We start from the raw sequence: 24,863 nt of genomic DNA on the forward strand, positions 1-24,863 counted from the left end.
AACCATTTCATTTCTAATATATTTAACACCTATTCCTCTATCTCCTTTCCTCCAATTACTCACCCTCTTCGCTCTACATGCAAAGAGCTACCCACTCCCCCAATACTTCCCAGCATTTTGGTCTTCTCTCACCGCCCCCCCCCCATATACAACAACCACGACCTCTTGCCTGTGGGCCTGTGATCTTCCCCCTGCCCTCACCCCCCCCCCCCACCATTTTGTTCAGGACAGGAAGGGTTTAGGGGGATTTGGTCCAAATACACACAAATGTTTGGTTGGACATCTTGGTCAGCATGGAGGAGATGGCCCAAGAGCCTGTTCCCATGCAGTAAAATTCTGAGACTCCAGTGGATGAATTGAGTTGATATGATATCTTGACTCAATGGGCTTCGTTAACACCGTAACATTCTATGATCTACATCAGCACTGCACATTGTTTCATTGGATCCTACTCTCAGTCAATGCTCGCCCAATGTTAGTCCTCCCCATGGCAGTGACCAAGAGCTCATATTTCCTCCGAACAACACCCAGCCCCTTCCCTTCCTATCCCCTCTCATGCGGGTCCGAATGTTGCTCCAAATTACTGCCGAGTCATACTATCATGAAGCACAGTGCAGAGGCTTTTCAGCCCATCATAAACATGCTGGTCACCTGCATACCAGGCTTGGATACGGCCTGTGATCTCTGCCTCTGCAAACTGATGGCAGTCTTGCAGCTGGGGCGTAGCCAGGTTCTAAACGTAGGGAGAGTGACTCACACCAAATCATTTTAAATTCATTTTTGTATTTAACATCAAAATACAGGAAAGACACAGTTTTAAAGGAAGTACATAATTGTTATTTTGCACTTAAAATCAAAACATAATAAAAACGTGTTAGTTAATTATTTTACATTTTAAATGTAAAATGAAAACAAAACAAAGCCATATGACAAATTTATGAATCAACTCCAACAATCTTTCGTCTCGGATTCATCCTGGCAGTTATCTATTACCTTATTAGAATCTACCTCAGTAGCCCACTGTCTTTCAATGGAGACCCAAGTCAACAATCGATCCTTGCCCATTGTAGGACAAAGGTAGGACTTCAGGTGTTGGAGCTGGCTAAAGGATCTCTGTGCAACCGTGCTAATTACTGATTAGGTCAGAAAAATGTGCTTCAATGTGGACAGGATAAATGGAACACACGTCATGGATTTGAGTACATTGTTGACGGTTTTACGAGCCCCCATAAAATGTTACGAGCCTAAAGGACCCCAAAACCCAGCAGTAATAGATATTCACCACGACAAGTAGTTACTTAAACAAAAGTTGTTTAAAATTATCTTTAAACATGAAAACAGAATCAAACCTTAACTTAGCTACCCAACTTAACCCCCTTCTAGTTCTAAGTGCACGTGTATGTAACGAGCATGCAAATTTAAGAAAAGTTCTTTGGTTCACAGTTCAATCTCACTTCTTATTCTTCCAAATTCACTGATTCCAGGCAATTCTTATACTCTGCATAGAATTTAACATGTATAAAGTTCACCAGGCTTTGGTGCTCAAAAGGTAAATGTTTACCTTTCAGGAAAGTTCTTGTAGGTTTGCAGAGAAAATATGTTGTTCTAGGAACTCCACAACTGAGGTACCACCATTAGTCACCTCAATGTCTTGCTGATGAAACTTGCCCCATCAGGATTCTCCAGATGATAACCTCTTTCTTTCAGGCTATCACAGAGTTCCTTTCTGTTTCCCTTATTCCAAGAGAAACATCAGACAGATAGTGCTTCCAGCCATCTGCCACTATGGAGCTTCTGTTTCAGTTCCAACAAGCTTCTCCTGGCTGACACTGTTCAGTCTCTTACTCTCTCTCTCCATCTGAGATTCAAAATGCCAGCCACATGTCCTTCACTTTCTCACTTGAAAAACCCCCCACCTTCTCCAGCAAACAATAGGAGTTAGTCTTCTGCTCCCATCTGTTGTTTTAGGTAAACAAGAACCCAGGAGTGATCTTTCTGAGCACTCTGTCAAAACCCTTGCAAAGAGCTATCAATAGGTGGTGTGTCTCCTACTTGTTGCTTTAAAGACAACATACTATTCTTTCATGATGTCATTTCAATTAGCACCTACTTGTGAAATGTGCATAGCAATCACCATAGTTTCTGTAAAGTCACTGAATATGAATTCTTCAGTATTTCAAATAAGATGTGTTTTAAAGTGTATTGTATATATGTAACCTACTCTAATTTTACCAATTTATCTCCCAAAAGCATCTCCAAATATTCCATCACAACGGTCAGTTTCTTGACACTTAAATTTACCTTACTGCTAGTGCTCATTATCTCCCCGTACATGTCTTTGAATGAAATCTTGTATGATTTCAGTTTGACTGTCGATGACGTCTTGACTACGTGTCTGCTAAAAATGCAAGCCATTTGCAGGGAGCCCCAAACCCACAAGCATTGACCCACAAGTATTTTGTTTTCCATCTTATTGATCTGTGGCAGATCGATGTCACTGGAAGGAATTTATTTTGTGTCACCTGTCAGGCCAGCTTAACTTTCTGTCAACTTCCATCAATCAAATTCTTTCCAATGCATTGATTAAACGCTTTGCCCATAAACTCACCAAGGGAGGGATTCGAAGTTAAGTGGAGGTCAAGCATTTACCATGGGAAATCTGTTCTTTGTCACAAACATTAAAAACTCACCATGATCCTTTTCATTTTGTGGATATCATTGATTCGTCGGGTGTTTATTCTCAATCCTGAATTGAAATACTTGACTGTCTAGTTCAGTGGCCAAATCAGAATTAGAATCACGGACATGTGTCATGAAACGCGGCAGCAGTACACAAGGCGCAAAACTACTGAAAATGACCAATTCCATAAATGTAGGATTTTAAAAATTAGTAACTAGTGTGTCACGGTCGCCTATTTACCTTCATCGGGAGGAGAGTGAGCGTCATGATCTCCCGTGTGGCGGTGATCCAATGAGAAGGTCGAAGGAGTTTAGATGGGTGATGTTTGGTGAGTTGTAGCTGGTGACTAATAAAAGAGGAAGTGGGCTTCATGGTATGTTGAAAAAAATGGGGGAGCATAGTCTTCATTTGTTTGTAACCTGTGAGAAATCAGGGCCACTTCAAGAGCAAAATAAGGTAGCGCCTGTGGTTCATTGTCCGTTCAGAAATATGATGGCGGACGGGAAGAAGCCGTTCTTGTCATGTTGAGGGCAGTGTGAGGAGGTCATTGCCTAGGTGGTGAGGATCCTTGATAGAGGCTGCCTTCTAGAGGCACTGCTTCTTGAAGATGCCATTAATAGAAGGAAGGCCTACAAACACCTTCTGGGCACCTCTGGATTCAAACTTGAGTTGTTGTTGTCATGCTAACCACTACACTATCGGTGCCACCCCTATAGAAGGCTGAAGGGCCTATATGGTGCTGTAATGTTCAATGTTCTCTGGTCAACATTTTGAGCCAAGCTCCTGCATCAGCAGAGATGGAGATTCGGAAAAGTTCCCGACATAGAACAGGAGGAAGTGCGTGGGAAAGATTTACACTTTTCAAATCCACGGATGCAGATTGATCACTGACATTTTCTGGTGTTTTTCGGGCTGTTTTCTGGTGTTTTTCGGGACGCCAGCATCTCCAATCTCTTTTGCCTCCAAATCTGCTCCATATACCTGAATCAAGAATCAGTCAAGTAAATATCTGCTTCACTTCCACGTTAGAATTAGAATCTCTTCCCATGGGCAGTGAGAATGCGGAACCACCAAAGGAACTGCTCACACAAACCATCCGAGACTCTTTACTAAACAATCTTTATTTATTTACTCTACATTTGTCCTGCATGTGATTTGTTTGTCCGTATGTGTGTTATGTCTGGTTGTGTGTCTGCTGTTTCGTTAGGTTGTTCTTGTGCGATCAGATGATAATAAACTTGAAATTGAATCAGAATTTAATGTTAGATTTCATATTTATTGTCCAAGTGCATACTTGACATCAGGTACAACCCTGAGATTCCTTTTTCCTGTGGGCCAGGCAGAATTACCACTAATTGGTAGTGCAAAAAATAAACCGTACGCAGCGTATTACACGTAAACAAATAAAAGAACTGGAAACAAACAATGAATGTAAATAATGTGACTGTACAATACAGGTAGAACAAAGAAAATCAATAAAGTGCACAAAAGCCTCTGATTGTGTTGTCGTTGAGGAGTCTGACGGTGGAGGGAGTAGCAGCTGTTGCTGAACCTGGTGAGGTTTTGTGACCTCTTCCCTGATGGCAACAGCCAGAACAGAGCGTGCGCTGGGTGGGGAGGGTCTTTGATGATTGCTGCTGCCCTCCAACGGCAGCGTTCCCTGTCGACGCACTCGAAAGAGGGGAGGGTTTTGCCTGTAATGCCCTGGGCTGTGCCCTCCACCTTTTAGAAGGCTTTACCCTCCAGAAGTATTGGTGTCCCCATACCAGACTGTGATGTAGCACACACTCCACCACACCTCTGTCGAAATTTGCCGAGGTTTCTGGTGTCATACGTAAACCCAAGGAAATAGAGGTGCTAACGAGCTTTCTTCACGATGCCATTAGTGTGTTGGGTCCAGGAAAGATCTTCCAAGATAGTGACTCCCAAGGACCTAAATTTGCTCACCCTCTCCACCTCTGATCCCCCCTGAAATTCATTGATTTGCAGCAACATTACAGTGCAAGGAGACCACAACTGTACATAGTCCTCCAGGTGCGTTCTCACAAAGGGCCTCTATATTTGGATTAAATCATCTGTTCTGTTATTGTTTTATAGTAAAGGCCAACATCCAATTACCTTCCTAATGGTTTGTGGCACTTGCACATTAGATTTCAGTGCTTTGTGTCTTTCTTTTTTCTTCTTTGGCTTGGCTTCGCGGACGAAGATTTATGGAGGGGTAAAGTCCACGTCAGCTGCAGGCTCGTTTGTGGCTGACAAGTCCAATGCGGGACAGGCAGACACGGTTGCAGCGGCTGCAGGGGAAAATTGGTGGGTTGGGGTTGGGTGTTGGGTTTTTCCTCCTTTGCCTTTAGAACCCTTTGAAATCTTGTTCTTGTTCAAATGTTACTCTGCTTTTCTCTTTGTGTAGAAGTGAAAGATATCTTGCTTTCCCTTGAAGTTCTGTGCTCTCACCCACTCACACGGCTCGTTACTTGTTACTCAGTGACAGGGGAAGGTTAAACTGGACTTTATACCCTGGAGCATCGAAGAATGAGGCGAGATTTGGTAGTTTTTTTTTAATTATGAGGGGGGACAGGCAGAGTAAATGTAGGTCAGCTTTTTCCACTGAGGGTAGATGAGGTACAAACCAGAGGATGAGAAGATATCGGCAGGCATCCAAACAAAGCAGTAGAGGGGAAGGGCGGTCGCAAGGCAGGGGGTGATAGGTGGAGAAGGAAGGGAGGGGACAGCTGAGATCATGGGGAGGAGAGATGGCTGGGTGAAGAGAGGGAGGAGAACTGGAAAGGGGGGAGGGGGAAGAGGAGAGCAGGTCAGCAGAAACCGGAGAAGTTGATGTTAATATCATCTGGCTGGAGGGTGTCCAGACAGAAAATCAGGTGCTGTTCTTCCAACTTGCAGGTGATCTTGTACATAAGGCCATGGACAGACATGATTGTGGGTGTGTGACACAGAACTGAAATAGTTGGCTACTGGGAGGTGTCTGTTACTGTAGCGGATGGAGCGAAGCAATCTCCCAATTTGCACCCAGTTTCTCCAATGTAGAGAATACCATAAAGGGAGTTCCAGATGCAGTAGATCACTCCCGCGGATACACAAGTGAAGTGTTGCTTTGCTTGAAAGGCCTGTTTGGAGCACAGGCTGAGGTGAGGGAGGAGGTGTGGGAGCAAATGTGGTACCTCCTGCAACCACAGGGGAAGGTAAATTGGGAGATCACTTTACTGAGTGCCTTCGCTTTGTCCACAACAGTAATCGTTCTGTATCACACTCCCACACCCACGTCTGTCCATGGCCTCATGTATTATCCCACCAAGACCACCCGTAAATTGGAGGAACAACACCTGATTTTCCGTCTGGGTGCCCTCCAGCCAGATTCCATTAACATCAACTTTCCTAGTTCCTGCTGACCTGCTCTCCTCTTCCCCCTCCCCCCTTTCCAGTTCTCCTCCCTCCCTTCACCCAGCCATGTCTCCTCCTTGTGTCTCTGCTGTCCCCTCCCTCCCTCCTCCACCTATCACCTCCTGCCTTGTGACCACCCCTTCCATCCTCTACTATTTTGTTTGGATGCCTGACGACATTTTCCCATACGCTGATGAAGGCCTCAAGCCCACAACATTGGTTATATATTTTTACCTTTGCTATATAAAGGACACTGTTGAGCTTCTCCATCATTTGTACATATGAATATCTGTCCTGTTTATGTATTGTTTGACTGAATATGTGTATTAAGTAAAAGCACAAAGCTGGAGAATCTCAGCAGGTCAAACAGTGTATTTTACTTTATATAACAGAGATAAAGATACAATATTTTGGGCTTGAGCCCGTCATCAAGTCTTAGGAAGATGTCAGCAGGCATCCAAACAAAATGGCAGGGAGGAGAGTTGGGGGTTGGGGGGGAGGAGGAGCACAGTACCAAAGGCAGGAGGTCACTGGTTGTTCGGACGCCTGCCGACATTTTTCCATACCTTGATGAAGGGCTCAACCCCGAAACGTCGGTGAGGTATTTTAGCCTTTGCTTAAGACTTAACACTATTTAACTTGCTGAGATTCTCCAGCATTGTGTTTATTACTTCAACCAAGGACTTTCGTGTATGTGTGCCTGCATGCTTTGCACCGAGGACTGGAGAACGCTGTTTCGTCGAGATGTACTTGTGCAATCAGATGGCAATAAAATTGGCTTGACTCTTTGCATTCTGTTTGTTGACCAATTCCCACTCAATGTTCACGTCTTGCCCACAATTCCATGTGATCTAACCTTGTTGACTAACCTCCTGTCAGTGATATTATTAAAGCCTTCAGAAAATCCAAAACCACTGGTTCAATGGTCTATTCCATCAATCACATCTATAAAGAACTCCTAGATCGTAGTCTGACTTGATCTTGTTTTAATAAATACACACTGACTCTTGCCTGACCTTCACAATGAGGATTTTATTTTCACTCGGTGGTTGAAATCTGAGACAGGTGGCTCACACAAATTTTAACAAGTTCAGTCCTGCGTCGCCTAACATCCTTGATACATTCTGCGATTTGGACATTGTGCGAACACCATATTAGCTACAACACTCAAGGGATGTGCCATTCACAAGATTGGATGCCGTTGCCTTCAAGTCGAAGCTTACACTGTTACACAGTAAATGTTTTATTTGTAAGTAGGGAAAGTTCACATTAAAATAATGATAGAAAGTACAGTCCATACATAAGCCAGTAACATAGACATTTATTATGACTTTCAATACATGTGCATTATAGGTAATACATGTACTGCACCATTATACACCTGGCAGCGCAATCGCTTTGTATATAAGAGACTTGAGATGTCCGTGTTGTATGCGGAGAAGCTGTTTTCGTTCACTTTCTCTAGCCACGTCCGCTAAATCTTGTTCTCTGATTGGGATTTCTGAACTCTATTATAACCTTATTGGACCACGGATGTATATGCGGTTGGACGCTGCCCGAACGGACGTTATGCGGCGCATGACTGTTTATGAATGAAAACATGAATCGCTGAGGCATAGAGATCAGAATCAGAATCCGATTTGTGGTCGTGAACATCATGAAATTTATTGGAAATTCAGTACCTAAAAATGAATAATTAGTGTAAAAAAGAGAGAAAAAAAAGTGAGGTTGTGTCAACAGGTTCAGAAATGTTATGGCAGTGGAGAAGAAGCTATTTTGGATGTTCATCTTAAGTCTCATATACCTCCTTCCTGATGGTAGCAAAGAGAAATGGGCATGGCCTGGGTGGTGAGGGTCCTTGATGATTGAAGCTGCTTTCTTCAGACACCAATGCCCTTAATGGAGTGAAGACTACGCTGTGGATCTTGATGGTAAATGGGATCAGTGCAGGTGGGTCTTCAAGAATCAGCGTTAACATGGGTGGGCTGAAGGGCCTCTGTGTCTCTGAAAATATGACTCTATAGTTTCCAGTGTTGAGGTTAGGTTAATAGGTCAGTAGTTAACCTACAGTAGTCAACTTCAAACTCCGTTGACTAATATCAAAGGCTAAATGGTTGGATCAGGACTTTCTGAAATTTAGAGAACGAGGGATGATCTTATAAAAAATTATATAAGGTTGTAATGAGACGTAATGGGGCAGATGTCAAAATAATTTCTGGGGTGGGAGAATCTTGAATGGGAAGACATGATAATAAGATGCAACGGGGGGGGGGGGGGTGATTCTTCTCACGGGCAGTGAAACTGCTGAACAATCAAAGGAATTTCTCAACCATCCGAGACTCTCATAGTCACAAAACACTATTTATTTATATATCTGTCTAGTTATTTAATTATATGAACGGTTGTCCTGCATGTTTGTCTGTATGTGTGTTATGTCCAATGGTGTGTCTGCGTGTTTGGCACCAAGGACCAAAGAACATGTCAATAATCACAGAGACAAAGACTGAGGGGAACGATAGGCTTTATTACACACAAGACTTGCTGGCTTGGGCCCAAACTAGGGAAGTGCAGGGAAGAGGTGACTCAACCTTTATGGCCTCCAAGGAGGAGTCTAGGAAAGGGTGTCAGGAGGGCGGGCCAACCCGTGCCTGTACTGGCTAGTACATACAATAAACCATATCATTACAACTCAGTTTCATCGGATTGTACTCGTGCAATCTGGTGAGAATAAACTTGACTTTAAAGCTGAGAAATGTGCAGATCTCTCAGAGGATGGGTGACATCTGGAATTCTCTTCCCGGAGAGTTGGGGAGGACAGATCATTAGAAAGGTTTGGTGGAGGTCGATCCATTTTTGAAAAATTGGGAGAAGGGCGGTCGTGGGAATCCGGCACAGAAGAGGAGACGAGAACTGGAGTGGATAAGACATAATCTGATTTAATGATGGGCCCTGGTGGCCTAGAGCTGTCCCCATTTTGTTGTCTCTTCTTTGTTTTTTCTCTCCTTGTGGCATGAGGATGACATTTTCTCACCTACAATTTCCAGGAACCTTTCCACTTTGAACTTGCTCATTTTTATCCCTGACGTAATTAATGATTTATTTTTGCTGAGGTTGGCCGTCAGGCAAGAGCTGCCTATGATTCTGGGAGACCAACAGAATAGGCACATGAGCCCGGAAAACCTCAGGAGATCCAAAAGCTTTAGGTAAAACTAAGGGCATTATTGCAGCTGAAGATCAGATGAATCAATGGAATTGCAGACACAGGAGCCACGGAGGATAATGAATCGTTTAAATTGTTCAAAGAGATGATCGAGATATCGGAGGTGCAGGGTCCTGAGAAACAGGCAGGAAGCTGGGGCTGAGGTTTGGCTCTGATCGACCAAGATTCAGTTCCTGGGCTTTAAAGCCAATTCCTGCTCCTTCCTTGTCTCAAGTCCTTTTTGAAAGTATTTTCTGTTTCCTTGAAAGCAGCATCTGATTAACACACAGGAAAACCATGATAGCCAGTTGGTCTGTTTTTTACCCCAGAGAAAATACTGACCAGGAATACAAGGAGAATTCTTTTGTCTCCTTTGAAATGGGGTCATAAGATGTCCATGCACCGAGCAGAAGGATAGTCTGACCCTTGGTTTAATCTTCAATCAATCATAGGCACACACATTAGATCTCACACTAGATGGCCATTGTCACTCTTTTCTTGGCTACAGTGCCCTCTCCCCTTCCCTAAGGATGCAGCTCAAAGTTTATTCCCCCCGCTCCACACCCCTACCAGAGAGCATTCAGAACACTTTGCTTGTGCATCCGCAAGGGTCATCTACTACATCTGGCTGTGGCCTCCTCTACATCAGGGAGATATACGCAGACTGGGAAATTACTTTGTCAAGCACCTCGGCTTCGCCAGTGACCAATCGTTTCAATTCCCTTCCCTATTCCTATTCCGAAACGTCTCATGCACTGCCAGATTGAGATCTCCTGCCAATTGGAGGAACAACAACTCGTATTCCTTCTGTGCAGCGACCGTACCACACAGCTGGCCAGGTGCTCCTGATAGAGCTCCTGTTGAAGAAGTTTGACGTAATGGCGGCCGGTAGTCTTACCGGCTTTAGTTCTCTCAGGAAATGCAGTCGCTGTTGCGCCTTCCTGACAAATGAGGAGAAATTAGGTGTGGAAGGCTGCACGAAAGGAAAACACAGGCACAATACTGTTTGGGGAAAGACAGAGAGAGAGAGAGACAGAGACAGAGACAGAGAGACAGAGAGAGACAGAGAGAGACAGAGAGAGAGAGATTGATTTATACCATGGGCCCTCTGGGCCCACCTGGCTGTCGAATGTCAGTAGGCCAGGTGCCATGTCTCTAGGCCACCTGTTGGCCTAGTTAAATGAACAATTTGCCTGTCTAAGTGTTTCTTAAAAACCCTATTGTTCCAGCCCCTACCACCACCCCATGCAATGCATTCCAGATGGCTACAACTCTCTGCGTAAAAGTCTTACCTTAAAAGTTCCTCTTTTCACTTTATACAGATGTTTGCTACTCCTGCCCTGGGAAGAAGGTGTTGACTATTTTCCTTTACTATGACTTTCCCAATCTTGTTGACTTCTATAAAATCACTTCTCATCTTTCTCCACTCCAAAGAGAAACTAACCTTGCCTCACAAGACTTATTTGTCCAATCCAGGCAACATCCTGGTAAATCTCCTCCGCACCCTCCCCATAGCTTCCATGTCCTTCCTGTAATGAGGTGACCAGAACTGAACATAACATTCTAAGTACAGTCTCACCAGAGATTGATAAAGTTTCAACATTACCTCACGACCCCTGAACTCAACCCCCCAATGAATGAGGCCCAACATCCCATAGGCTATCTGCACTTTTGTGTATGGGACTAGAATCACAGCGTCTGCAGACGCTCCTGTTTAACTCCAGGTTCAGTGTGTTTAGCCATGCAGGAGCTAACTTCAAGCACCTGCAGGCAACTGCAAAGGGGCAGTTGTCCGCTTGTCTCCATGTGTTCTCCTGTTGAAGAGTTAGGGGTGACTTGATTGAGGATTTCAGGAGAATGTTGACAAAAAAAAAGTTCAGACCACAGCTGAGGGGAGTCCAGGGTCAGAGGATGTGACCTAAAATCTGTGGCAGGCCAGAAGTCAAGGTTTGGAAACATTTTTTCAAACCTCAATGGCATGCATAGGATCTTTCCGTGGGTGTGGTGTGGCCTTGTTCTGGTTAGGTTCTGTTGACCAGGAAAGGTTTCCCATGACATTGACCCCTGAATCATAGGACGTTCCTGGCATAGAGGAGGACCATTGTGTCTGGTCAAATAAAGAGCTAGCCCATCACATCCCACCTTCAACAAGGCCTGCAGCACCTGATGATGTTTCGGTTTACTCTTTGTTGTTTCTCTGCAGACTCTCTTCCCGAGCCCTGAGGAAGGCTGGGAGATATATAGTTCGGCCCAGGATCCCGATGGGAAGTGCGTGTGTGCGGTGGTTGCCCAGCGGAGCATGTGCTCACGTGATGCACACAGTAAGCAACTGCGGCAGCTTCTGGAGAAGGTACAACTTGGCCATTCGTTTACTGGGGAGTGTTTGGCAGTTGCTGGGAACAGTTACCACACAGTACTTAGTGAAAAAGGCTAGGTACTTTATTGGCAAACATTTATGTGCTAATTTAAGTCAGACCATTGCTCAAACCGTGATGTGATCAATGCTAGTTCAATATTACCTCCCAGCCTATCTTTGATCTGTTGAGGTCTCAAAGATGCAAGAGTAACTGAGCACACAAGCAACTTGCAGACAATGTTTATATCTGTGTCTTTGACTCTGTGTGTGTGTGTGTGTGTGTGTGTGTGTGTGTGTGTGTGTGTGTGTGTGTGTGTGTGTGTGTGTGTGTTGTGTGTGTGTGTCTGTCTGTCTGTCGCTATGTGTGCATGATGTGTGTGTGTGTGTGTGTGTATGATGTGTGTGTATGATGTGTGTAGTATGTTGTGTGTATGTGTGTATGTGTGTGTGTTTATGTGTGTCTGTGTGTATATATGCGCATGTGTATATGCACACGTGTGTATATGGGTGTGCGTATGTTTCTGTGTGCATGTGTGTGAACGTGTGTGTATTTGTGTGTGTGTATGTGTGTGTGTCTGTGTGTGCGTGTGTGCGTGTGTGTGTGTGTGTGTGTGTGTGTGTGTGTGTGTGTGTGTGTGTGTGTGTGTGTGTGTGTGTGTATATGTGTGTTTGCCCGTGCTGTGTATTTACATGCATACTGTGCAGGATTTGACTGTATGTGTATTTGTGTTTTTCTGTGGATGGAAATAAAAAGTTTGAAAACCACTGTTTTAATCGTCCCTAATTGATTCGTTATGTGCACGGTTTCAGAACTCCAAAGGAAATGGGCCAATGACAATTTTTCTCAAGTAAAATATTCCTGTAACAATGGGTCTAGAGCAGTGATATTCAACCTTCCCTTCCCACTCACATACCACGTTAAGCAATCCCTTACTAATCACAGAGCACTAATAGCATAGGGATTACTTAACGTGGTGTGTGAGTGGTAAGAAAAAGGTTGAGAACCACTGGTCTAGTGTGTATAGAGGGAACAGAGTATAGATAGAGACAGAGTGTATAGATGGAGATAGAGTAAATGGGTAGAGATGGGTATAGACATAGCAAGTGCAAGCAGTCTTTTTCCACTGAGGTTAGGAGAGATAAAAATTAGAGGACGTGGGTTAAGAGTGAAATGGAAAAAGTTTAGGGAGAATATTTGAGGGAACTTCTTCATGCAGAGAGTCATGTGAATGTGGAACGAGCTGCCAGCTGAATTGGTAAATGCAGGCTCAATTTTGATATAGAAGAAAATTCTGGTCCAATACATGGATGGGAGGGGTATTGAGGGATAGGGACCGGATGCAAGTCAGTGGGACAAGTTCGGCACAGACTAAAAAGCCAAAAGGCCTGTTTCAGTGCTGCCATGTAATATGGTCCAATGGTTCTCCCTGCTCTGACTGAGGCAGAAATTATTGTTGTTTTATAAAAGTATTTACGTTATTTATTCATAGGACACAGGATAGAAGGCCTTCAGTCCCTTGCCATCTCTGTGGAAGAACTCTCCCATTCCCTGCCGATATCCCCACATTTCTGTAAATGATTCCTCTTTTACAGATCAGTAAATTTACCTATAATGAAATGTTTCCTCTTTTGAGCATAAGACATAGGAGCAGAAATAGGCCATTCAGCCCATTGAGTCTGTCCCACCATTCATTCATGAGCTGATCCATTTCCCCACTCAGCCCCTCTGCCTGGCCTACTCCCCATAGCCTTTGGTGCCCTGGCCTAATCAAGAACCTATAATTTTCTGCCTTCAATTCATTCACCTTTGCTTATCAACTTTCTTAGCAGGTAATGTCAAAATGATCTGTGTGTATTCAATTCTATTTAATCTTCTGTCAGGAAAAAGTGAAATCTCTGCACCTCAGCCAATGCCTCTGGTAAATTTTCACCTCCATTTTCCAATACCTTGACATATTCCCTATCTTCCCCAACACCTTTGGTCTGCATTAGAATCTGTGTCCCTAGACTGAAATGTAAGAGTCTAACTCAATAATTCACCCAGAAACACTGCAGTTTAGAACATCAGTTCATAAATCACTGCTGTTCTCACATATTAATGCAAGGTTCATATATTTAAAACACAGAAATTAAAATCTTTGCAGCTTAATTAACAGCAAGAGTAATTTTAAAGTATATTATTATTCCTTGCCTATGGGAATAAAATGCATTTAGAAATGTTGACCTTGGCTGTTAGCCAAATAGCATTTAATTATTTCAATTATGTTATCAGTTAATTCAGCTGCCAGACAATGTGGCAATTAAAAGTTAAACCTAGAAAAGAGTCAAAATGAATATTGCATTGATTTAGATCAAACTATTGGTAGTCCGTAGCAGTGTGCGTGCACTCTCCACGAAATAAAAGCAGCAATTTTGGCTGCTGTGTCAGAGGAGGTTTATGTCCGCTTGGCAGGTAAGCCACTGCCAGCACCCCCACCCTACCCCAAGTTTATGACTGCCAGACTGTGCCCCACCCAGTTACCCTAATGCCCTCCTCTAACACTGGTTCTGGCTCCAGCCCTGGGTGTCATGCCGACAATCTTGCGCTCAACCAAGGTTGTAGACCTCAGGAGGAAGCTTGGAAAACACGACCCAGTCCTCACCAAGGGCTCAATAGTGGAGACGGTTAAGAACTTCAAATTCCTGGGTGTCAACATCTCTGAGAATCTGTCCTGGAGACTCCATGTCGATGCGATCACAAAGAAGGCCTGCCAGCGGCTATACTTTGTGAGGTGTTTGAGGAGATTTGTTACATCACCTAGGTTCTAGAAAATTTCCACAGGTGTACTGTAGAAGTGATACCGGCTGCATCACTCTCTGGTATGGAGGCGCCAACTCTCAGGACAAGGAAAATAGTCCAGAGGGCTGTTAACTCACAGGCACCTGTCTTCACTCCATCGAGGACATCCATATGAGGTGGTGTCTTAAAAAAGCAGCCTCTATCCTCAAAAACCAGTCAATGCCCACTTCACTCTGAGGTACAGGAGCCTGAAGATGAGGCCTCAGCAGCACAAGGACAGCTTCTTCCCCTCTGCCATCAGATTCCTGAATGATCAATGAACCAAAGACACTGCCTCACTTTGACTTTTTGTGCACCATTTTCATTTATAGTTGTAAGGTAGTTTATGTAAATGCTTGCACTGTGACGCTGCCACAAAACACTGAATTTCATGACTTGTCCATGACAATAAATTATGATTCTGATTAAAGACACATAACCAACAAGGTATGAGCAAAATGTAGGCAGGCACTGAATAAAATGGTGAGGGGGAGGGAGAAGGGAGAAACACAGGCCCACAGGAAGGAGGTAATGGGTGGATAACTCCCTCCATATTCACCTACTTCCCCATCCACTATTGAGCCCTCCCTCCTTATCCACCTAATACCGCTTACCTGTGAGCCTCTGCTCCTCCCCTGGTCCCCTCCACCTCACCATTTTATTCAGGAGCCTGCCAATATTTTGCCTGTACCTTGATGAAGGGCTCGGGATGAAAATGTCAGTTATGCATCTTTATCTCTGCTATATCAAGTACGCTGTTTGACCTGCTGAGTTTCTCCAGTGTTTTTTTTTACCCCCGTCTGAGAAACTCAGAAGGTCACGACAAGCCATTAAGGATATAACCAATGTTTCGGGTCTAGGCCCTTTGTCAACATATGAGCACCTGAATGATACTCTTTCTCCGCGGGCTGGCTCAATAATGAGCCATCTTCCCAGAATGGGCATCGCCTTGCCTCCTCTGATCTGATGTGCGGCCAACACTGTAAATTATTATTTAACAAGCAACTATTAAAAGTTTCATTTTGGGAGCTGTTTTCTCACTTATTAGTAGTGATGGCAAAGAGGGCCTTCCCTATTTGGGGGCCAATTAGTTAACGGACATATTTCCATGATGAGGTAGCTGCTCATGTAGGTGCCCTAGTGCAATTAGTTACTATAATAATGACAGCTGGGCTTGAGAAATCCATCAGCTGAGGAATTTGGAAAAGCTAATAGGATTTATAATGTTGTGACCAACTGTATCTTTAGCCTGAAAAAATCAGCCAAAACCTTCAGAATAAAATTCAGGATAATGTTGCCTCATTTGCATTTTGCCATAATTTGAATTTCCATGCATTTACGTTGCAAAGAGTTCAGATGAATTACATTCCAAAGGAATATTCATAGATAGAAATAAACATTGTCTTGTTTAAGAGTCTCAGATGGTTAGTGTGAGCAGTTATTTTGGTCTTTCAGCGTTCTCACCGCCTGTGGGAAGAGATTCTGGTTCTAACATTGAAGTGAAGCATTTATTCACGTGGATGGTTCTTGAATTGAACCAGGAGCTATTCCCCACTCTTCCTCCCCTCCCCACTGCTGAACCCTGCTGTGGGTGAGGCGGTGGGGGGGGGGGGGGGTGGCGGGTGTCACGCTGAAGAAAATATCCAAACTTGGATCAGGTGCAGATGGCAAGTAATCTCTGCTCCGAGACACAGCCCAGAGCATCTTCTGGATGTCTGCGAAATTTCCATCAGCTTCCCCGGACTTGTTTAACTTCAGAGATAAATTAGAATCCATCTGTTGAGACTTGATTCATCCTAAGGTCAACCAAACGTTCTGTAAGTAAGGCAAAGAATGGATGGGGAAACTAGTGGGGGGAAGCTTTTCCTCAGCCTGGTGGCGCTGGCTCTGATTCACCTGAATCTCTTCCCCAACAGGAGCAGCTGAAAGATGTTGGGTGCAGGATGGAAGGGGTCCTCAATGATTTTGTGCGCCCTCTTCATAAAACAGGTAGATCACATGTAGTTTGGGACCTCATTATTTCAGAGCTACTATCTCAAGATCAAACTTTATATCAGTGCAGGATTTTAATACGTGAGTAATGATGCCTTGCTCCAAATATATGGGCCCCTTGGAAAAACCACACCAGGGATTCCTGTATAATTTTTGTCTCCTTATCTAACAAACCGCAGGAACTCCACAAGCTCCTGGGGTGGGTGGGTTTGTTCAAAGGAGAGATTGAATAGATTAGAATCTCATGAGAGACTCCAGATGCTGGAATTTGGAGCAAAATAAAACAACCCAGAGGAACTCAGAAGGCCAAGCAGCGCCATTGGGAGAAAAAAAAAAGAATGATCGACGTTTTGAGCCAGGATTTGTCATTAAAACTTAAACACTTCACGGACAGTCCTGATGAAGATTTCTGGCCTAGTGGTAGGCGTGGCGCTATTACAGTGCCAGCGACCCGAGTTCAAATCTGGCGCTTTCTGTAAGGAGTTTGTACATTCTTCCAGTGTCTGTGTGGCTTCCTCTGGGTTCTCTGGTTTCATCCCACCCTCCAAAGCAGCATGGCGTTGTAGGTTAATTGGTGTGTAATTGGAAAGCATGGGCTTAAATAGCCAGGATCAATGTCTACCGTGCTGTAAATAAAATTTTGAAGATCTTAAAGCACTGACCAATCCTTTTCTCCCACCGATGTCACGCGAACCACTTCTTTTCTCCTGCAGAGTTTTAGGGCCTCTCTGGGATGAAGGGGTGACTGACTGAAATATGGTCTGAGGGCTCGACAGGTTGAACATAGGGAAATTGATCTCTCCGTTTACGACTGCAATGCGGAGAAATCTCTTCAGAGGGTGGTGAACGGCCTGCCATTGAGGACAGTGCGAGGGGGTGGGAGGGGGCGCTCGGTCAACCAAACCCAAAGTCTGCAAATTAGAGTGACAAATGGAGAGAGCAGGAAAATAGTGCGCGCAGGTAGCTGGACGACATAATCTTTTCATGGCAGAAAATGGATGGACGACTCCCATTTCTCACCTTCCCAGATAGAATTACACAAGAATCTTAGAAATAGGTTGCAAATTCTATGCTAATTAGAAGCAAGACAGCAGAGTGAACATTAATCCTCATGCGGGCTTATGCAGTGAGAGTTTAAAACCATCAAAGTGCTTTAGCAAATAAAGAATCCAGATTCAATATGCTAAAATGTAAATTTAGACATCAGAATGATAAGGGATAAATATTAGTGTCATGTCTGTGGATTTATTTTGAGCTGATACAACGGAATAAAGTGGAGAGAGGAAGAGTGGCAATCAGTCTCTCATGAATGCTGAACTTCCCTTTGGATAACTACAGGGGACCCAAATATTCCTTCCGAGCGAAGCAATGCCTCACTTGTGAATCTGCGGGGGTCATCTACTACAGCCGGTTCTCCCGTTGTGGCCTGCTTTTCACCAGAGGGACTAGGAGATCGCTTCGGTGCGCACCTTCTGGAATAGCGGGGACTTCCCCCAGTGGCCAATCATTTTTTTCATTCCCACACTGACATGTGCCTCTCCCAAACCCGCAAATTGGAGGAACAGCACCTAACCTCCCGCCTGGGCACTCGCCAACCAGATGGCATTAACATCAGCCTCCAGTTTCTGTTATGCGACTCCTCAAGTCTCCTTTTCCTCCAACTCGCCCACAGCCTTCCCTCACCATCCATAGAGCTACCTCCTAACCTTATACTTCTCAGCCCTTCAACCCCTGTTGTTGTTGTGCCAGCCTATATCCACCTCCCACCCATATCCATCTCTTACCTATTAGCCTGTAATCCTCCCCTGCCTCTTTATCCCTCCTCTGCTCTTCCCCCCCCCCCCACCTTTTCAATTGGGGCACATGCTCGCCCTTTGCTCAAACCTTGGCCCGAAACGCTGGATACTCTTTGCCTGTTATGGACCTGCTGAGTTTCTCAGGCGCTTTTGTGTACCCCACCACAACCCCCAGCGTCTGCAGACTTGCCTGTGTGGCTTTTGTGAGGGATGGTCACTTGTACCCCACTAAATTAGCCATTCAGTGTCCCGGGATAGGAATAGGGGTTTACCTTTTCACACTTGACCGCTCCTAACTGGGGCACTGAACGCTTTCCCACTTGCAAAGAGCCATCCCCGGGGGTTAGGACTGTTCTACCTTCTACTGGTGACGTCAAGACGCATCGAGCTACGTTGGACCTGCCCTAAATCCTGGTCAATGTATTATGATCTTATATTTGAACAAAATTAATCTTGCCTAAGTATAATATAACTGAGCTTAATGTACAGCACAGTATTAGCCCTGTTGTTGTGCCCACCTATATAGCAAGGTGCTAGTAATAAATAGAGGACAATTTTTAAGCAGTGTGGGAAAGTTGATGGTGCTACCAAAAATTGGCTGCTATTGCTATTTATTCTCCCTCTCCCTCCCCCTCCCTCCCCCTCCCTCCCCCTCCCTCAACCCCTCCCCCTCCCCCTCCCCCTACCCCTCCCCCTCCCCCTCCCCCTCCCGTGACTTTCCCACAGCAAAGTTTATACCTTCATTTTAATCTTTTCTTCATTCCCGTTCCTGTACTCGTGCAAAAAAACTTGGGTCAGCATGCAATTGTCCATTTCACACTTAAATTATTTCAACGCTGACATCGGTGATTGAACTTGGGGTCGAGGCTGTCGATCCCCGGTGTTAGATGATGTCATCTGATGCTGGCGTTGAGCTGATTTTGCTTTCACGCCAGACGCTTTAAAGGCCGATGGGCCGTTGTTTCCTGGGATCACCGGCAAGTGTGAAAGGGGCTGTAGACACCAGATCTTTAGCACAACAGCTGCACTAATAGACCTGCTGCTGCACAAGTTCAACACTGACCTCGGGTGCTGATGGCATGGTGTTTGCATGTTCCACCTGTGATTATATGGGCTTCCTCCCATACCATCTATAAATTGAAGGAGCCACACCTAATTTTCCATCTGGGCCCTCTCCAACCGGACAGCATTAATATTGTCTTCCCAGGTTTCTGGTAGCCCACTCCCCATTCTCCCTCCCTTCCCATTCCCTTTGTTTCCTTTCCTCCATCTCTCCAATCCCTTCACTCTCCATTCACAGAGTCATCCCCCCTCCCCATTTGTTGGTGTCCCCTCCCTACCTTATCCACCTCCTGCCTGTGGGACCATGCTCTTCCCCTGCCCTTCCTCCCCCTACTATTTTGTTTGGGGGCCTGCCTACATTTTAAGTCATTCCTTGATGAAGACATTTGTTTTGTCTTTTTTTTTAATCTTTGCTCTCTAAAGAACACTCTTTGACCTCCTGAGTTTCTCCAACATAACTTATCCCAAAGCCTTGCGGGTTGTGAAGAATGTGCCTCAGGCCATCCCACCAACCCCCCCTCCCCTCCATCTGTACTCCCGCTGCCTTGGAAAAGAAGACTACATATTAAAAGACTCGTCCCACCCAGTTACACTCTCTTCCCTCCCCTCTCACCGGGGAGGACGATTAACAAGATCGAGATCACGCACCACCAGATTTCAGGACTCCTGAATCAAGCTGACCACAGTAAAGCAGTAAAAATGCTCTTTTTGCTCCATACTACCTGATGTTTCTGCGACTCTGCAGGTCTAATGTACTATGTATGAGATGTCCAGATAGACTGCTTGCAAAACAAACTTTATATTCTGTATGGGCATTCTCCATCCAGACAGCATCAACATTGACCTCCAATTTCTATTAAATCCCTCTCTCTATCCTTATCTCTATAGCTTTCCTTCCCCTTCCTGTCCCTCCCCTCACCTTCCCTCTCCCCCCACCATCACTTCTCAGATTTGTTTTCTCTTCTACCCTCCCACCTATGAACTCGATGGGGGGCCTGTGCTCCTCCTTCTGCCCCTTCCTCCCTCCCTCTCCTCTTGCACTCCCCACCTCCTTTTTATTCAAGCACCTCCCTGTCTTTTGCTCATACCTCGACAAAGGGCCCAGGCCCGAAATGTTGGTTGCCCTTTATGGGCACTGTGTGACCTGTTGTGGTTTTTTTTTTCAGGACTTTTGTGCATGTGACAGCAACCTTAAACTGGGCTCAGTGTGTGAATTGCCCATGGCCGTGAGGGGTTGCAGACTCTGGGGTGCAGTGGACCACTGCAGGGTGCCAGATATGGGAAAACAACCCCCAACTCCCCCCCCCACCCCAGTGAGAAGGAGAAGCATAGAGGATGACCATGGTAGGGGTTTAGCGGCTGAAGGACCCACACAGGGTACTGGTAACCTGCGATCAAAGGACCCACACAGGCTGCGGGCTGGTGGAGACTGGGTCATGGCAACAAGGTAATGGAACCGGGATTCAAGAGGGCACTGGGGGTAAAAGGGCCTCGGGGGCTTCCCGATTGAGTTGGAAGTTCGGATCTGGAGCTCAGGCTGCCAATGGATAGAACAGGAGTCTGTGCGGCCACGGGAGCGCTGAAGGCAAATCTACGGACACTCAGTGTCTCTGAAGGGACTCTCTTTTGCTTGTCTTTCTCAAGGGGCGTCAGGCAATGCTCACGGTGACTCTTAGTTTGCCTTGTAGCAGACAGGAAATTTCTTGTATATTATAATTTGTAATATTAAGTGACAATAAAAAGAATCTTGAAACAGACCCTTCCACCCAATGTCCATGCCAACCAAGGAGCCCAGCTGAGTTTGTCCATTCACCTGCATTTACCCCACATCCCTGTCAACCTTTTCTATTTACGTGCCTGTCTACCTCTGCCTTTGGTCCACTGCTCGCTGTGGAAAAGAGTTGACCCTTTTCATCTTAAATCAAAGTCCTCCCATTTAAGACCTGCTCCATAGCCTGGAGAAAAAACTGTGACCATTCACTTTATCTGTGCCTTTCCCTCTAACGTCCAAGGCTTTGGCGGAAAAAATCCCCTGCCTATCCAGTCACTCATGAGCTGATCAGCAAGCTTGATGATGCAAAAATTGATGGAGGAACACATCTTGAAAAGGTTGTGAAAGAATACAGAGGGAGATAGATATGTGGCAAATCTACCTTATTCACATCTGACCTGATCCCATTTCATTTTCAGCACATTTCCATCAACTCCCAAATTCTGCAACTCACTTATTCACTTAAGGCCATTTAGATTCAAGATTAAAATCCCTTTTATTGACATGTAAAAATATATAAAATGTCTGTCTGGATGGAGGCCGATGACGAGCAGTGTGCCTCAGGGATTGGTGTTGGGTCCTTAGTTGTTCAACATTTATATTAATGAGTTGGATGATGGGGTGAGTAAATATGCGGACGATACAAAAATAGGGGGAGTTGTAGATAGTGAGGAGGGTTTTCATGGAGAACAGAAGGATTTGGATTGTTTGGAAAGGTGGGCTGAAAGTTGGCAGATGGAGTTTAATGTAGATAAGTGTGAAGGTGCTTCATTTTGGGAGGAATAACTAAAATAGGATGTTTGCAGTGAAGGAGAGGGCATTGAGGAATGCAGAGGAACAGAGGGATCTTGGTATAATGGTTCAGCGTTGCTTGAAGGTGGATTCCCATGTAGATAGGGTGGTGAAGAGGGCTTTTGGTATGCTGGCCTTTATAAATCATAGCATAGAATATAGGAGCTGGAAGGTGATGTTGAAACTGTTTAAGGCCAAGTTGGTGAGGCCAAGTTTGGAGAATTGTGTGCAGTTCTGGTCCAAGTTATAGGAAGGATATAAATAAAGTAGAGAGGGTGAAAAAGTTTACAAAAATGCTGCCTGGATTGCAGCATCTTGAATACGGAGAAAAATTGAGTAGACTGAGTCTTTATTCATTGGAGCGTAGAAGGTTGAGAGGGGATTTGATAGAGGTATTTAAAAATGATGAAGGGAATAGATAGAGTAGATATGAATAGGCTCTTTCCCCCAAGGATAGGGAAGATTGGAACCAGGGGTCATAAGTTGAGGGTTAGGGGGCAAAACTTTAGGAGTAATATAAGAGGATGCTACTTCACTCAGAGAGTGGTTTGAGTGGAATGATCTACCGGAAGGGGTAGTTGCGGCACAGTCAGTTCTGTCATTTAAGAGGAGGTTGGATGAGTACATGGATGAGGGGGTTGGAGGGTAATGAGCAAGGGAGTGGGTAGGTGGAACTAGTGGAGTTTCATGTAAATCAGTGCGGACTAGAAGGGCCGATATGGCCTGCTTCCGTACTGTAAATTGTTATATGGTAATGTGACACAAACTTTCCTGTTGCCTGCCATAAAAGTCACCATGAGCATTGCCCAGAGCCCTTCTAGTAAGGGAAGGAGACCCAAAGGAAAGACCCTTTCAGAGCCACTGAGTGCCTGTGGATTTGCCTCAAGCACTCCCACGGCATCTGCACCCCGTTCGATCCACTAACAGCTCCCCAGAAACAAACCTCCGATATGACCAGGGCACCTTCAGTGCTCGAAGCCAGTCGTGAGCCCTTTCCAGGCTATATTACGCTGCAACTCTCTCGACTCGGAGCTGCTGATCCAAGTCAAAGTGGTTCTGTGATAAACAGATGTTTGGCCAATTTAATTGGGCCCCAGGGAAGGGAATCAGGTTCCTCTCTTTTCTTATCAGAGGGAAGTATATCTGAGTTTCAAGTCAGAGGCAGTAGACTGTCGTCATCCCCCCACCCCACCCCCACCCCCTTTGGGCACTGGAGATTGAGCCCTGAGACCTTCACGCCTCCTCCTCTGAATGATTTATAATGTTGGCATTTTCCCAAAGGAAGCTAAAGATTTCAGTAGTCTGTTGCCTTAAAAAAAACTTGAGCAAGTCTTGTTAATGTGATTCAATTTTCTTGTCCTCCCCCAGTTTTTCAACACACAAAACTGCTGGAGAAACTCCGTCGATCATGCACCGCTCTTTAGAGCAAAGATTTAACCTGCAAAAAGCAGGCAGGGGCCCAAATTTAAAAAAGGGGGTGGGGGTGGTGGGGGGGGTGGGGGGTGGGAAGAGTCAATTCTGTTATTTTGGTCTAGCCATTCTCAACCCTTTTATGGAGGACAGCTACATGAGACGGTCTCTTAAAAATGCAGCCTCTATCCTCAAAGACCCCCACCACCCAGGCCCTGCCCCTTTCACTCTGCTATCATTGGGGAAAAGGTACAGGAGTCTGAAGACGAGCACAAGGACAGCTTCTTTCCCTCCGCCATCAGATTCCTGAATAATCAATGAACCAAAGACACCACCTTACTTTTTGTGCACTATTATTTTTATATTTTACAGTAATGTCGTAAGATGGTTATAATATGAATATTTGCTCTGTGACGCTGCAGCAAAACACCGAATTTCATGACTTGTTCATGACAATAAATCCTGGTTCTGATTCTGAGGTAATGTTGCCGTTCTATCAAACTCTGGTTAGACCACACTTTGAATGTTGTGTTCAGTTCTGGTCAACTCATTACAGGAAGGATGTGGAAACTTTGGAGGCAGGGCAGAGGAGATTTACCAGGATGTTGCTGGGATTGGAGAACATGTCTTATGAGGTAAGGTTACAAAGCCAGGGCATTCCACTTTGGCGTGACAAAGGATGAGAGGAGGCTTACTAGAGTTCTATAAGATTATGAGAGGTATAGATAGGGTGGACAGTCAGTACCTATTCCTGGGGCGAGAGTAGCAAACACCAGAGGACATCTATGCAAAGTGAGGGGAGGAAAGCTTAGGAGCAATGTCAAGGATAATATTTTTTACGCAGAGAGTAGTGGGTGTTAATGGTAGTGATTTGGAGAATTCCCTGTTGAATCCAGGAATAATAACTGCAGAATAGGCAGAATTTTAATTTTTGTTTTCTTAACTTACCCCTGTTATGGTGTTCACAATTCAATTAAGAAGTAAAATTGATTGTTCACAGGGTTCAAATTGATTGGGGAGGCGAGGTTTGGTGAAGGCTATTAATATTCACCCGACAAGAATGTGACCTGAGGCATCTCCAGGCAGAAAACGTGATGCATTCACAAGCCTCACCCTGTCATGGAAAGAAATTTATTCCTGCAGATGCTCACAAGGATCGATCATTTGTTCAGGGAAGGACCATTTTGATTGGAATCCGGGATATGAAAAGGAGCATTGAGTATACTTGCTAATGGTATTATGGTCAAAGAAGGCAGGTCTGCAGACGCTGCGATCGTAGTAAAATCACAGAAATGCTGGCGGAACTCAGCAGGTCTTGCAACCTCCATCGTAGGTAAAGATCTAGAACTTATGGTCGCCTACTTCTCAAATTCCATGTGAGAGTTCAACAGTCAGCTAAGTTGAGGGATGATTTAATTTAATTTTAATTTAGACCTACAGCACAGTACAGGCCCTTCAATGCTTGATGTTGTGATAAACCCATATATTTCTTAAAAAAAATGACTAAACCTTCCCTACCTCATAACCCTTTATTTTTCTTCCATTGATGTGTCTGTCTAACCCCCTAATATTTCAGCCTCCACCACCA

The 24,863-nt window shown here is 44.8% G+C and overlaps 1 protein-coding gene across 1 annotated transcript in view; it reads left to right on the forward strand.

Moving 5' to 3' along the window:
- LOC138756440 (noelin-2-like) overlaps positions 1 to 24,863 on the forward strand; it is a 101,476-nt gene that overhangs the window by 8,547 nt on the left and 68,066 nt on the right. Inside the window, exon 2 of the mRNA XM_069922932.1 lies at positions 11,482 to 11,628. Within this exon, the coding sequence (XP_069779033.1) occupies positions 11,482 to 11,628 (147 nt within the window). The remainder of the gene's footprint in view (positions 1 to 11,481; positions 11,629 to 24,863) is intronic.

Source organism: Narcine bancroftii, chromosome 3 (genome assembly GCF_036971445.1).
Source record: "Narcine bancroftii isolate sNarBan1 chromosome 3, sNarBan1.hap1, whole genome shotgun sequence".
Lineage (NCBI taxonomy): Eukaryota > Metazoa > Chordata > Chondrichthyes > Torpediniformes > Narcinidae > Narcine > Narcine bancroftii.